The 13,956-nt window shown below is 65.4% G+C and overlaps 2 protein-coding genes across 2 annotated transcripts in view; both read left to right on the forward strand.

Moving 5' to 3' along the window:
• EMIHUDRAFT_469732 (hypothetical protein) overlaps positions 1-3,462 on the forward strand; it is a gene marked incomplete at its 5' end in the record, with an annotated part of 5,225 nt that extends 1,763 nt beyond the window's left edge. The window contains 6 exons of the mRNA XM_005774260.1: positions 1-629; positions 700-1,710; positions 1,814-2,212; positions 2,321-2,465; positions 2,536-2,711; positions 2,788-3,462. Coding sequence (XP_005774317.1) covers positions 1-629; positions 700-1,710; positions 1,814-2,212; positions 2,321-2,465; positions 2,536-2,711; positions 2,788-3,216 — 2,789 coding nt within the window. The 3' untranslated portion in view covers positions 3,217-3,462. The remainder of the gene's footprint in view (positions 630-699; positions 1,711-1,813; positions 2,213-2,320; positions 2,466-2,535; positions 2,712-2,787) is intronic.
• Positions 3,463-10,976: 7,514 nt separating this feature from the next.
• The window catches only part of PKS2 (polyketide synthase), a gene marked incomplete at both ends in the record, with an annotated part of 42,480 nt that continues 39,500 nt past the window's right edge, over positions 10,977-13,956 (forward strand). Inside the window, 2 exons of the mRNA XM_005774270.1 lie at positions 10,977-11,162; positions 13,046-13,303. Coding sequence (XP_005774327.1) covers positions 10,977-11,162; positions 13,046-13,303 — 444 coding nt within the window. The remainder of the gene's footprint in view (positions 11,163-13,045; positions 13,304-13,956) is intronic.

Raw genomic sequence — 13,956 nt, forward strand, 5'->3', positions numbered from 1 at the left:
CGTCGGGCGGCCACCCGGGCGCCACCGGAGCTGCGGCCCCCCGCCGAATGTCCGTGCCGTCGCCGCCCGACGGCAGGGTCTCCGGCGGCGCGCCGCGTCTCGGGGGCGTGCACTCCAACAACGAGGCGGTGCGGCAGAAGCTGCGGCAGCTCGACCCGGCGCAGGTGAAGCGGATGCTGCTGCAGCACGTCCGCTCGTGCCAAAACAAGCAGTGCCACACTTGCCACAAGCTACGCGAGCGGATCAAGGCGAGCCGCGCCAACAACACGGGCGGAGGCGGCAGCAGCCACGACCCGCTGCAGCGGCCGTTTGGAGGCGGCGGCATCCCACCGCTGCAGCGCCCCGGCTCGATCGGCGGCATGACCGCCGGGGGGATGGAGGGGTCGAGCAACATCCTCATGGGTGGCGGCTTCGGCGGCGGTGGCGGCTTCGGCGGGTTTCCCGGCCTGGACGGGGGCCCGGGCCTGCTCGGCGCGGGCACGGGCGTCGGCTTTGGGCTGCAGGGCTCGAGCCCGTGGGTGCCGAGCGCGCAGAGCGGGCTGCAGCGCAAGACCAAGGTGAAGCAGCGCGGCCGCGAGAACATCCAGCCCGGCCTCGCGTGGTCCTCGCGGCAGGGCGACCAGCGGACGGCACCCCGTGGAGCCTCGGCATGCGCCGCGCCACGCCAGGCCCGCACCCCGCCCCGTCTCCACGCCATAGGCGCTCGCCGAGGGCACGCGGTTCTCGCGAATCAGGCTCAAGCTCAAAGGCGTTGCGCCCACGCTCGCCCCGTCGCGGTCGCGCGACCGAAAGAAAAAGGCGCGCGCCGACGACGATGACGGCGGCCGCGGCGAGAAGGCGGACATCAAGCGGCTCCGGCGGCAGATCTCGCAAAAGTCGACGCAGGACGAGGAGGAGGAGATGGCGCAGGCCGGGATGGACCAGTACCGCGTGGCGCCCGGCCGGCCCGCCTCCCTCGAGCTCAACAAGTTCGAGGTCGGCTCGTGGGTCGAGCACCGAGAGGACGCGAGCACGTGGAGGCTCGCGATAGTGCGCTCGCAGCAGCAAGCGGGCGGGCAGCTGCAGTACACCATCCAGCTGGAGCCGGTGGAGCAGAACCGGCACAAGCAGACGGGCGTGCCGCATGCCGATTTGCGCATGGCGTGCTCGCACCCAGAGTGCAAGAAGCACGCCCTGCACCTCGCCGCGCTGCCGCTGTTTTGCGACCGCTGTCGCAAGGCGCTCATGTCGACGCCGCAGCAGCGCGTCTACTTCCAGGAGAAGGAGGCGGTCGAGTCGGGGCAGTCGCTCCGCCTCTGCAGCACTTGCGTCGGCTCGCTGCGCGCGGAGCTCAAGTCCAAGGGCCAGGCCGGCCTCGACGCCGAGGTGCAAAAGTTCACGCGCGACCTTCCGCAGGGCGCCGACCGGCAGTCGCTCGTGCTCGAGACTCTCGAGGAGACGGCGCTGCCGCAGCGCGCCGAGAACAGCGACGCGCCCATCCTGTCGACCGACATCGACACGCGGTGGGCGCAGTGCGCTGGGTGCTTCAAGTGGTGGCATTGGGTGTGCGCCATGTACGTCGAGACGCAGTACAAGAACGGGCGGCCTTTCTACTGCCGCGGGTGCGCGCCCAAGCACGAGCGGCTGTCGGACGAGCTGCAGTCGCTGCTCGAGAACAACGACGCGACGAAGCTGACGCAGATCCCGATGGGCGAGTTCATCGAGGAGCAGGCGCGTCACCCCCCCACCCCCCCACCCCCCCACCCCACCCTCGGCCATCCCGCCCGGCATGCCCAGAGCCCCCGCCCGCCTCCCCACCGCTGCGCCCGCGCAGGTGCGTAGCGACCTCGAGGAGGCGAAGATCGACTGCACGCCGATCACCATCCGGATCGTCTCGTCGCTGCTCATGAACTCGTACACGCCCGAGCGGCTGGTCGAGCACCAGCAGGCGCTGGGCGAGAGCTACCCGCGCGAGTTTCCGTACAAGTCCAAGGCGCTGCTCGCGTTCCAGAAGCGGGACGGGCTCGACGTCTGCCTGTTCGCGCTGTACGTGCAGGAGTACGGCTCCGACTGCCCGGAGCCGAACAAGAACCGCGTCTACATCTCGTACCTCGACTCGGTCCGCTACTTTGAGTCGGAGCCGATGGGCCACCGCTCGACGGTCTACCACTCGATCCTGGTCGCCTATCTGCAGTGGACGCGTATGCTCGGCTTCAAGTACGTCCACATCTGGGTGCAACTCGCCTTGCCCCTCCCCCCCGCCGCCGCCGCATCCCCCCCCCCCGCCGCCGCATCCCCCCGCGCCGCGCCCACATCCCTCGCCGCACCCGGCCGCGCGCAGGTTGAGCCGCCGAAGAGCGGCGACGAGTACATCTTCTTTGCGCGCTCGGACCAGCAGCGCAAGCCGATGAAGCGCGAGAAGCTGCGCGAGTGGTACAAGGGGATGCTCGACAAGGCAAAGGCCAAGAATGTGGTCGAGCACTACGGCACGCGCCCCCGCCCCCCGCCCACCGTCCCGGCGCGCCCGCTCCACCGGAGGGCTCCCCGCACCTGCAGGGACGATGCACGACATGTTCAACGGCCTCAAGTCGCTCGCCGAGATCCCGCTCTTCCACGGCGACCAGTGGGAGATCACGGTGCCGTCGCTGCTCGGCCTCGACGACGAGGAGTACGTCTCGGCGCCGAAGAGCAACAAGCTCGTGCGGATGGACTCCAAGGACGTCGTGCAAAAGGCGCCGCCGCCGCACGCGCCGCCGCACGCCCCCGCACCCCCCCCCACCCCACCCCACCCCCCCAACCCCCTTGCAGGCGCAGCAGGAGATGCAGCACCTGAAGCGCCACTTCCTCGTCGCGGTGCTTCGCGACCCCGACTTGTCGCCGATGAAGGACAACGACCCGGTCATCTCCACCGACCTGACCGACTCGCGCCAGACCTTCCTCGGCCAGTGCCAGATGTGCCACTGGCAGTTCAACACGCTGCGGCACGCGCAGTACTCGACGCGGATGATCCTCAACCACATCCACAACAAGCCCTCGTACTGCGTCGAGGACTGCCAGCGCGGCCGCGTCGAGGACGGCTCCTTCATGGTCGGGTGCGACGTGTGCGACAACTGGTACCACGGGGACTGCGTCGGCATCTCGAAGGACGAGGCAAACACGATGGACTCGTACCTTTGCGCGCGCTGCCGGGCGCTCGACGAGTCGGGTGGGCTCGACGAGGGCGGCGGCGGCAGCTGAGCCCCGGGCGCACAAGGAGCCGCCGCCGCGCGGCGCACGCAGGCTCCTGGCTCAAGGTTGGGATGGACTCAGTCAGTCCCTTATTCCGCCCCTCGGACGATAACAGCTCGCGCGTGTAACGTGAGGCGCTGAGGAGCAGTTCTTTTGGCACTCGACCATGTCGTGTTTGTGGGATCCCAGTTATTTTCATACTCGTTTTTTCGGACGAAGAAGACAGTCATTTTTTGTTATCTAAAAATCTCAATTTACACCGCGCACCGGCGACCTGTTTTCCAAACCCATCTCTCCGATAGTAGCTGGTCTCCGTTTTATTTACACTGGGCTCTGGGGCGCGGGGCGCGCGGGGGGGGGGGGGCGAGTCGGGAGAGGTGTGTTTTGTAGACTGTAGACTGACTACTGTCTACTGACTACTGTACAGAACAGAAGGGAAGCCAGAACTAACATCACCTTCTACTCAACAACAAGTACAAGTACCGCTGTCTATGCACTATGGCTGCGCCGCTTCGTCGCTCGCAGAGCCCTCTCGGCCGCTCGTCGGTTCCTGGCTCAACAAGTCGCGCATTCCCCCGATGGCCTCCCGCCGCATCGTCTCGGATCGGACCCGGAGGCGATCCTGCTTGGCCGCCCTGATGTTGGCGAGCCGCTGTTCGGCAGACGAGCCGTCTCGCACCATCGGAGGTGGAGGTGGCGCCTCACGGTAATGCTGCGTCATAGGGGTCGACGAGCTCATACGCAACGAGGCGCGGACAGCCATCGCATGCCGGCGAAGTTCCGCGTTTGGTGCTGCCGGGGCAGCACGATGGGCGAGAGGGTTGGCTTCGGTGTCGCGAGGCGAGGCGTCAATGCTGCCCGATACGCCCTCCGCTCCTCCTGGACCCTCGTGCAGGGGGCCGGCTTGCAGCGGGGGACGGGGAGCTTCGCGGACGTGCCGGACGGCGCTCAGCTTCATCAGCGCCCTTTGGAACCTCTCTTCCGACTCTCTCTCCAGCTTAGTCACGGTCGCGCGCAGCATGTCATTTTCAGCCTTCAGGGAGTCAACCTCTTGCGACTTTTCGTTGAGCAGCTGAGCTTGCGACGCGGCTCGCTCGGCTATGCGTTGGTCGACCCACTTGACCGAACGCTCAATCTTTTCCGACTCGTCGGGCAGCTGCCACGTCAGATCAGGCCCTCGGGGCGAGAATCTTCCTGCCTTGTGCGCACCCTTCTGGTCGGCGTCACTCACCTTCACTCTCGCTGTGCGGCGTCGCCAGCACCATAGGCACGCCAACGCGAGCAGCAAGCTCACGACGCTTACGATAGGCACTGCGATTTTGACAGCCTCTTCCGTCGCGTCAGCATACATCTCGCCGCTTACTAGCGGCTGCAGCGGGCTGGGACTCGGGGGGGCGACCGGCGGGGGCGAGAGAGGCAAGGGCGGCGGTGGTGGGTAGAAGACCACGGGCTGACCAACTGACACCACTGCACTTGCTGAAATGCGCGAAGCGATCGCCTCGTGCAGGACTGTGCTTGAAGAAAGCGCGATTGCAATCGCCTCGTCACTGCTCTCATAACGAGGCGTGACGTGGACGTGCTCGAAGGTGGCTCTGATGAGGCTTGCCCCAAACGCTGTTTGCACCGCGTCCTCGACTAGCTGGCCAGCAATCTCTGCGGTGGTGGTCAGCGGCTGCTCCTCACTGCCTGTTCCGCTGAAGGTGTACACCCGCTCGACACCGACAGTGACGTTCGACTCGGCCAGCCTCCGGCGAAGCCGTTGTAGGCGACGATTGCGCCGAGAGGGATCACCGGCGAGCAAGGAAGCGTTGCACGACGTGAAGTTTCCTTGGCATGCCGACGCCTCGACCGTCGTGAGGAGGTCCGCCACCTGGTCTGCCCCGCCGAGAGCCGCGCCCATGGTCAGATCGAGCTCGAGCAGCTCGGTCACGACGACGGCGTCCGGTTCGAGCCCCGTGGTCTCGGAGAGCGAGCTCTGTGTGGCCCGCACAAGCGAGCCGATGCTGGTGTTTGCAACTTGCGTGTCCAGCTGAAAGGCAACCTCGACCGAGGCGAGGTAGCCAAGCGGTGACAGCGGTGGGGGCGGCGGGGACGGAGGGCGGGAGGGTGGCGGACGCAGAGGAGTTGGCGGCGGTGCTGAAGGGGCGGGACTTGTGGGCGGCTCGGGTGGCTCGGGCGGCGGCTCCGGAGATGAAAAAGGTGGGGAGGGCGGAGAAGCTGGCGGTGAGGGCGCCGGCGGTGGAGCGGGCGGCGGCGGGTCGGGCGACGGCGGCGGGGCAAGTGGTGGGGCCGGCGATGGCGGTGGGGCCAGGGGCGGCCCTGGCGGGAAGGGCGGGTGGCGAGGCAGCGGAGGACTCGCCGGAGGATACCATGGCGCTGGAGGGGCTCGAGGTAGAGGAGGAGGAGCGCCGGGTGGCTCTTGTGGGGGTGACGGTGGCGATGCCGGGGACGGCTCACAGACCATGCAACCGCCCCAGACGTCGCTCACGCCTCCCGACCCATCACTTTCGGCGGTTGTTCGACACCAGCCGCTCTCAAGCGTCCCGTCGACACCAAGCGTGCATTCTGTGTGTGTCCTGCGAGTGCAGCCGACGCACCAGGACCAAAACGGCCCCGTCGAACAGCTGTAGTTGAGGCTCGGGGAATCGCTACAATAGGAGACAAAAAGAAGGGTCGAGCACGGAGTGCTGGATACTGCACGTCGCGCCGCCTGTGCACGAGATGGCGGGCGTTGCTCGTCCTCTGCACGGACCGAAAGCACAAAACATGGAAGGAAGGTGAGAGCCGGCGTTTGACACCCGAACGCCCGAAAGGTCGAGCCGGGCGCTGCCGCCAGACGCAACCACGTGAGCACCACCGAACATGAGGCGCATCGAGCGAAACCTCCAGTTCTGCCCAAACGCGAGGTTGTCCACGCCCGCAATCTGAATGTTCGGCCGGTTTACCACCGCCACCTCTGCGCGCATATCAAGCACGTGGCCATTGTGAAGTTCGGTCACGGCGAGGTGCGTGTAGCTGAGGGGTACCGTCACCGCCACCCTCGTGAGCCATTCGCCGCCCTCTGATAGCGGCTTTTGGATGTATCGCGTGGATAGTACCGTGCGTCGCTCCGTCTCGCCGGACGAGCGAGTGGTGGTGGCAATCAGAATATCGTCCCCTTCAATCCAGCCCACGCGGCCCTGCACGTCCAGCTCCACCGCGCCGCCTGACACCGTCGCGTCTAGCCGCGACCAAGTCATCATCGGTCGTGTCCCATGCAACGAGAGCTCTCCATTCACGTCGAGGTGCTTCCCCCTCCGGCCTCCACAATTCCAGCTCTCCGTCATTTCATCGCCGGACAGCAGAAAGCTCAGCGTCCCTTGGAAAGGCGCGCCTGGTTCGCCCGCCAGAAGCCGCCCTCCCTCCCTGATTCGGATGCACGCCGCCTTGAGGTTCACGGAGGCGTCCAGTCGGTTCTCGACGATGAGCGTGCCCCAGACGACGATCGAGTAGAACTGCAGGTCAAGATCAAAGTCGATTATGATTGTCGTGCACCGCTTGATTGTCACGTTGCCTCGAAAGCCCGGGATGAGGCCGCCATCAAAGGCGGTGAAGCTCGACCAGTACGCACGGTAGCAGCCGCCATTCTGTCTGCATTGCGTGGAACAGCCAACCGTGTATGGTTGACGACCAAAGACCACCGGAGGACGCATCGGCCAGTCCGGTGGATAGCCTGGCGGTGCTGGCGGCTCAGGTGGCGGAGGCGGTGCGCCTGGCGGTGGCGCGGGTGGCAGGGCAACGGAGACGGAGGCGTCTTCGACGGTGACGGCGGATCCTCGAACCTTTAGCTCGCGTGCCATGGCGTTCTCGATGGTTTGCCTGGTTGTGCGGCTTTGCGACTCAAAGCCGTTGTCGTCGTTGCCGAGGGTGGCCACGCGAACGACCGCTGCCACGCTCTCCACGGCGCTGTCTCCGGCCGACGTGGCGTTCAATGCCGCAGCAACCTTCTCAGCCAAGGTCTCCAGTGCCAAGTCCGCTTTGATGCCAAGGCTCAAGGGAGGCAGGCTAAGCGCACTGTCGAGCGGGGCCGTCACGAGCAGCTCCACAGTGCTCGACGAGAGGCGGCGGCGGCGATCAGGGGCGACTTCTACCGTGCACTCGCTTCCGTGGCCGCCGCAGCCAAGTTCGACGAGCGCTGCTGCTCGCGCTAGGGAAGCGTTGCCCGCAGCGAGGTCAATCACGAGTCTGCCAATGTAGAGCAGGGATATCGGCGGGCTCACTTGCTCGATCGCTTGGGCTCTCTCGCTTTCGCTCAAGGCGGCGAGCGTAGCTTTTTGCGCAGAGTCTGCAAATGCGCTTGGCCTCCCTATACATTCGCCGCGGCAGCGCCCTCTGGCCTTGTTCAGATCTGATCGAACGACGGCGATTCTCGCCCCCGCGACAAAGCCTCTCGGCAGATATGGCGGCGGCGGAGACGGCGGCATGGAGGGTGGCGGCGGCGGCGGAGACGGCGGCGAAGGAGGTGGTGGACTCGGAGGGGGCGCATGAATGGCGCGGAACTGGCCGTATTGCCCGGCGCAGTTGTCGAAAGGTTCGCTGACCAGACACTCGGCAGTTCCCTCGATCCGCATCAATGCCGTCTGCTTCTTCTCGTGGTAACTGAGCGAAAGCTCCCCAAGCCTGCGCGAGCCTGCGAGCCAGTGCGTCGTGTACGTCTGGCGCTCAACGACCGCTAGCTGCCCGCTCCAGCGGTAGCCTCCACTCTCCCATGATGTGTTGAACCGTTTCGGCAGAGCGCCTTCCGGGTGCTTGGGGCCGCCTCTACTTGGAGGGGATTGGTACCCGCCAAATTGATTTGTCTCGAGCTCGATGAAGTCACTCTCACCGAGCGCGTGGCCAACCTCCACCCCCAACGTGGCGTCGATGCGGAAGACCTTCCGGCCGAAGAAGGGCTGTCGCTTTCCCGGGATGGCCTCGACCTGGTAGCGCCGGCCCGTCTCGAGAAGGATTTGGAACTCGCTTCCCTCAAAATGCGGCGTGTTTGCCAGGTTCATGCCGGGGATGACATGCGATGGAAGATTCTCGTACTGCACAAGGCCGGTGGCGCAGAGGTCCGGCCGTGCCTCGCAGCTGATCCACGGGGTGGAAGCGGTCGTCAGGAGATTGTGCGATCCGTATCCGACATCGACGGTCGGGTCGGAGGCGTTGCTCGTGAACCACTCGAGCTGGATCCCGCCCTCCGAATTGCGCACGAGCCGCGCGTGTGCGGTGTGGGTGAGCACCACCCCGCTGTCGCCGCACTGACCGCACTCGGTACAGACTGAGTCGGCCCTGAGGCCGTCCATCGTGTCCCAGTCACACCATTCAAAGTTCTCTGAGGCGTGCCCGTCTGCGTAGGTGGGGCATGCGCCGTACCCAGCGTTGAATGTAGCGGGATCCCCCAAGCACGGAGTAGGCCGAAAGTCAAACTGAGCCACAAAGGGGTCAATGTAGACAAAGGTGAAGAGGAGCGTGTCGCTGGCCTCCCACGAGGCAGTGGCCGACATCCATCGAGTTTCGCCAATCATCCGTGCCGACGGTGTCGCCGCCGAGAGATCCAGCTCAAGCAGGAATGCGTGCTCTCCGCTGCCGAGACCCGAGGGGCGCCACTTGTTGCGCAAATAGGCCTTGTCGGTGGCGGGCACGCAGTATCCGCCGTCGTCGGCGTGCAAGGCGCTGACCCGCATTTTGTCGCGGGCCACCAAGACGTCAATCCCTGCCGATTGTCCCATGAATCCGACCTGCACAAACTTTAGCGGAGGGGGGCACACTGTCCCGCCGTACCTGCTATCCTGGTAGCACTCTGGGAAAGCTCGCTTGTCCGCGACGAGATTGTTGTGCAATACGGACGAGCCTGGCTGCTCACCGGTGAAGCTGCCGTCCTCGTCAACGAAGAGAGCCTCGTTGGCCCACCGCCACCGGACTCGGTAGTCGTCCGACTCGTACCAAGTGGTGCCGACAAAGCGTGTCTCCATTGCGCCGGCATTTCTGAAGTCGTATCCCGCGCCAGCAGGCGGGAACGCCTTTGCGAACCCAGCAACCGCAATGGTGCCTCGCCTGTCGTAGTTGATGAATGTGGCGTTTCGGACCGTGAGGCCGTACCACGCTGGCGTCTCGATACCCAACCGAACCGGATACCCGTGCCCGCTGATGTCACGGGCGTTGATGATGCTTCCGCCCCGGATAATGTAGTCCTTGGAGAGCTCCTCGTAGATCGCGACAGTCCACTCGCCGCGGTAAATCAGGCGAGAGGCAGGCTTCACGCGGACAGCGCCGTCGCAGGCGGGGCACTCCAGGAGGTGGGCGGCAATGAGGGGTCGCACGAGGTTGTTGACGCCCCATGGCCCACGCAGCTTAGCGCCCAGCCGCGCCCAGCCTCGCTGGTGTCGAGCAGCGACACGTTGAAGAAGCCAGACGCGACATTCTCGCTAGCCTCGAGGCGGCATCCAAACGCAGACTCGTTCGAGTACGCGAGCGCAACCTCAGACCCTGCCGGCCGGGAGGCGCATCCGACGACCGCTCGTGTTGAGGACGACGTCAAGCTCGCGCGAAATGCGGGCGGTCCCACCGCGCCGCCGTTGATGCCGCGGCCGCCGAGGCGGAGGAGGCCGCCCGGCAGAATGCTGGGCGTGAAGATATCTGTAAGCCGCGGCGCGCCTCCTAGGTCGAACTGAACAAAGCAGCCGTGGTTGGCGCCACCAACGTGCCAGCAGTCGGCGTGGCGGCCGCCCTTTACCAGCCATAGCGGCACGAGGTGCAGGTTCTGACCTGGCGCGTAAGCCTCGTCCGGTTCAGGCAGGCCATCTGGCAGCAACGTGCAGTGCAGGCGGCGGTTGCTGGAGGTGAAGCCCTCGAGCTCGCACCGGCCGGTGCCACCGACGCCCAGCAGAATAGTCGGCGGGTTGAATGGATCGCCCAGGTTTGCCCCGGAAATGTAGAGCGAGGCGCCGCCGCCCGGCGAGAGGTGGGTCAGCTCACGCTCTGAGGGGCCAGTGACCCGGTTGACGACGGCAGCGTGAGGTCCGGAGAGGAAGAGGAGGAGGAGCAGGCCTGGCGTGGCCTGTGCTGCCTGGCGCATGGCTGTGCACGCACGTCCAGCGGCGCGCGGTTTGTCTTGTCGCTGTTACATTTCGCTGGACGCGTCATTCGATCTCGGGTTTCAGGTCACAAAAGCGACTACATGTACCTCGTACTTCCGTTCGTCCGACTCATCCCGCCACCCTCGCGCCTCGGCATACAAGGGGCAAGGCCATGGCCCATGGGACCCCAAATGCTACCAACATTCAACATAATTACTCATAGAGGTTAGAGCCGGGTCGCGACATACCATTTTTAACATCTTGAGCTCGTATGTATCGTATGGATGTTTGTTCGATCGACGTTTAAGGCCAACACGCACTCGCAACCCTCTCGCGCCCCTCCACGCTCACAGTCACAGCCACACTCAGTCCCTTTTGGACTCTCGCTGCTCCCCGGCCGGGTCGAGCGCGCCGGCCAGCTCGACCGAGTACGAGGCGAAGAAGGAGGCGACGCAGAGCACGAGGCAGTACTGCTGCAGCCCGCCTGCGTCCGCCTCGGAGAGCGAGAGGACGCGCCGCGCGGGCGAAGCCGGGTGGAGCAGGAAGGCGGCGGGCAGCGGGAAGACGCTCGTGACGGCGCATGCGCCCTTGAAGAGCGCGCTTCGCCAGCCGACCCGGTACGAGAGCGGCGAGGCTGGCGGGGCCGTCACGCACAGCCGCATCCAGAGGGCCATGTGCGCGATCGCCGCTGCGAAGAAGACGGCGGCGGCGCTCTGGTGCAGCACCGAGTCGGCCCCGAGTCGCGCCTCCCCGCGCATCACCGCGGGCACGTCGCGCTGCAGCGGCACCGCGCCGACGACCGCGAGTCCGGCAAAGGCGGCGGCGCTGGTCGCCACGAGGCCGGGGTGCGCGGCGCCGGTGACGCGGCGGAGGTCTCGGAAAAACGCCGGCGCAACGCAGCCAAAGAGGAGCGACACGGCGGGGAACGCGACCTGCCCGAGGGTTCTGCCCGGGCCGTCGTACATCAGCAGCGAGATTGGAGGCGTCACGACGCGGCCACCGCCCACAGAGACCTATCAGACATATCGTGGATCGCTGGCATCTCGAGCTTCCCGGGAGCACGGGCTCTTGGCCGAACCGGCGGAGAGAGTGCGTAGGCGGCAGCGATGGCGGTGGAGGCGACAAGGAGGATGCACGGCGGCAAGCAGGCGATCGGCCGCATCGCAGTCAGTTCTTCGGTTCTTGTTCGTGCCAGTCCGAGCCAGTCAGCTGTGGAGGGCTTGTTGTGTCCGGCATACTCTGGGTTCGCCCCTTGGTACCTAGGTACTCGAGTACCCCTTGGCTCGTTGCCTGCGGAGGGTGTCCCGGCCTCTCTATCTTCTCTCTCTCTCTATGTCTTCTCTCTCTCTCTGTCTTCTCTCTCTCTCTCTCTCTCTCTCTCTCTCTCTCCCTCTCTCTCTCTTCTCTCTCTCTCTCTCTCTCTCTCTCTCTCTCTCTCTCTCTCTCTCTCTCTCTCTCTCTCTCTCTCTCTCTCTCCTGCAGGTGAAAAATCGCACGACCTCCCACCTTACCCTTGCCTCGAATCGCAAAACGATCGTTCCGGAAGAGAGAGAGTGAGCCGCGGGGTTGCTCGGAGTACTTTTCCCTCGCTCGAAGAGCACTTGGCGACCTAAGAGAGAGATTTTGAGCAATACCAAACAACTCTAACACTCACACGTCATTTGGGGCCTGGAGCCCTGGCATTTAAAGGTTGTTGGCCCTGTTCACGCGCGCGCGAGACGTGCAGACAGGGTTGCCAGGTGAGAGCGAATGGCGCGGTTCACGCCTCGCACAACAGAGAGAGAGAGATGCGCTCTGCATGGTGGGACATAAAAGAGAGCGAGTACTTGGGCGAGTAGGCCGTGCGGTCGACGCTGCCGCGCGCGACTTTGCGCGCGAGGCGGCGCAGCTTGAGAACGGCGGTGGGCGAGAAGCCGCCGAACGTTGAGACCTATACTCTTGGAGCACTTGGAGTGCAGTCGGTAACCTCACATACTCTAGTTTTTTGGCGTTCCGGTGCCTACAAAAAATATCCGAGCTCATATGGAGCTGACCACAAGGGTTTGCGACGATCACTGACTTACAGCGGACATAGTGGGCCACGGACATAATGACCTTAAATACATAATAAGAGAGAACTGTTGTCATAATAAGTAGTTTTGTTGTAGTTTTGTCAAATCGGTTTTTTGTTTTTTGTCTCTGTCTCTTGGTTTTTAGCAATACCAAACAACTCTAACACTCACACGTAATTTGGGGCCTGGAGCCCTGTTCACGCGCGCGCGAGACGTGCAGACAGGGTTGCCAGGTGAGAGCGAATGGCGCGGTTCACGCCTCGCACAACAGAGAGAGAGATGCGCTCTGCATGGTGGGACATATTTGTTTGTCTTGGTTTTCAAAAATGTCTTCACACCAATCTTCTCACACTCTCTCTCAGCTATCTCACACAAACAAAGTCGGTAACGCTCGGCCTATGACATCGTCCCTCAGCGGCCCACGAATTTTAGAATTTTCGTGGTGCGCCTTGGCATCGCCATCAGCTCGGCGACAGGTGAGGTTGATCAGAGAGGTCAAATTTCGACCTCAACAATGCAGCCGCACACCTCTCCTCGCCGACTGCAGCGTGTCGCCTCTGCAACGGCAACGGGCGCGGCGCCCGAATCCTTCGCCGCTCAGGCATGCGCTGCTACGCTCAACGCTGTTTTCCGCGAGCACCGCCCTCAGCCCTCACGCCCTCTCCCGATCCCGATGCTGCACAGGTGCAGGTGCTGCCCACATACCAGGCCAGCGGGCTGCGAGGCATCTGCCTGCAGCACCTCCGGCTGGCCGCGTTTGCCGCTCGACGACAGCACTCTCCGCCTCCGCCGCTCGCGACGGCCGCCTCCCTGGCGGCCGACTCTGTCTGCCCGGCCCCCGCCGCCACCGTGGCGAGCGTGCAGATCGAGGTCGAGGCACTGCTCGGCGCGCCGCTCCCGTCGGCCGACCGCGGCCTGATGGAGCTCGGCCTCGACTCGCTCGGCGCGGTCGAGCTGCGCAACCAGCTGCACGCCGCGGTGGGCGGCCGAGCGGCGCTGCCAAGCACGCTCGTCTTCGACCACCCGAGCGCACGGCAGCTGGCGGCGTACCTGTCGGACGGCGCCACGCCCGAGCCGGCTGCGCCGCTGCACCGCGCCCCGGCTGCGCACGAGCGAGGCCGAGTCGCCGTGCTCGTCACGGGCGCGAGCGCGGTGCTGCCCTCTGGCGCCGCGGGCGCGGAGGCGGTGTGGCGGGTCGCCATGAGCGCGGCGGACCTGATCTCGGAGGTGCCCGCCGAGCGGTGGCCGCTCGGCCCTCGGCCCGACTCGGCAGCCGGCGACGCGGTGTCGAGCCGCGTCCGGCACGGCGGCTTTGCGCGCGGCGTCGAGCTCTTCGACGGCGCCTTCTTCGGCGTCTCGCCCGCCGAGGCGGCGGCGATGGACCCGCAGCAGCGGCTGCTGCTCGAGCGCGGGTACGAGGCGCTGCACGGCGCGTGCGAGCGGCGCGAGGGGCTGGCGGGCAGCCTGACGGGCGTCTTCGTTGGCATCGCGTCGACGGACTTCGCCGCCGCGCTCGCCTCGCAGAGCGTGGGCGGCGTCTACGCGGCGACGGGAGGGGCGCACTCGGTCGCCTCGGGCCGCCTGTCCTTCGCGCTCGGGCT

Source organism: Emiliania huxleyi (genome assembly GCF_000372725.1).
Source record: "Emiliania huxleyi CCMP1516 unplaced genomic scaffold EMIHUscaffold_316, whole genome shotgun sequence".
Taxonomy (NCBI): Eukaryota; Haptophyta; order Isochrysidales; family Noelaerhabdaceae; genus Emiliania; species Emiliania huxleyi.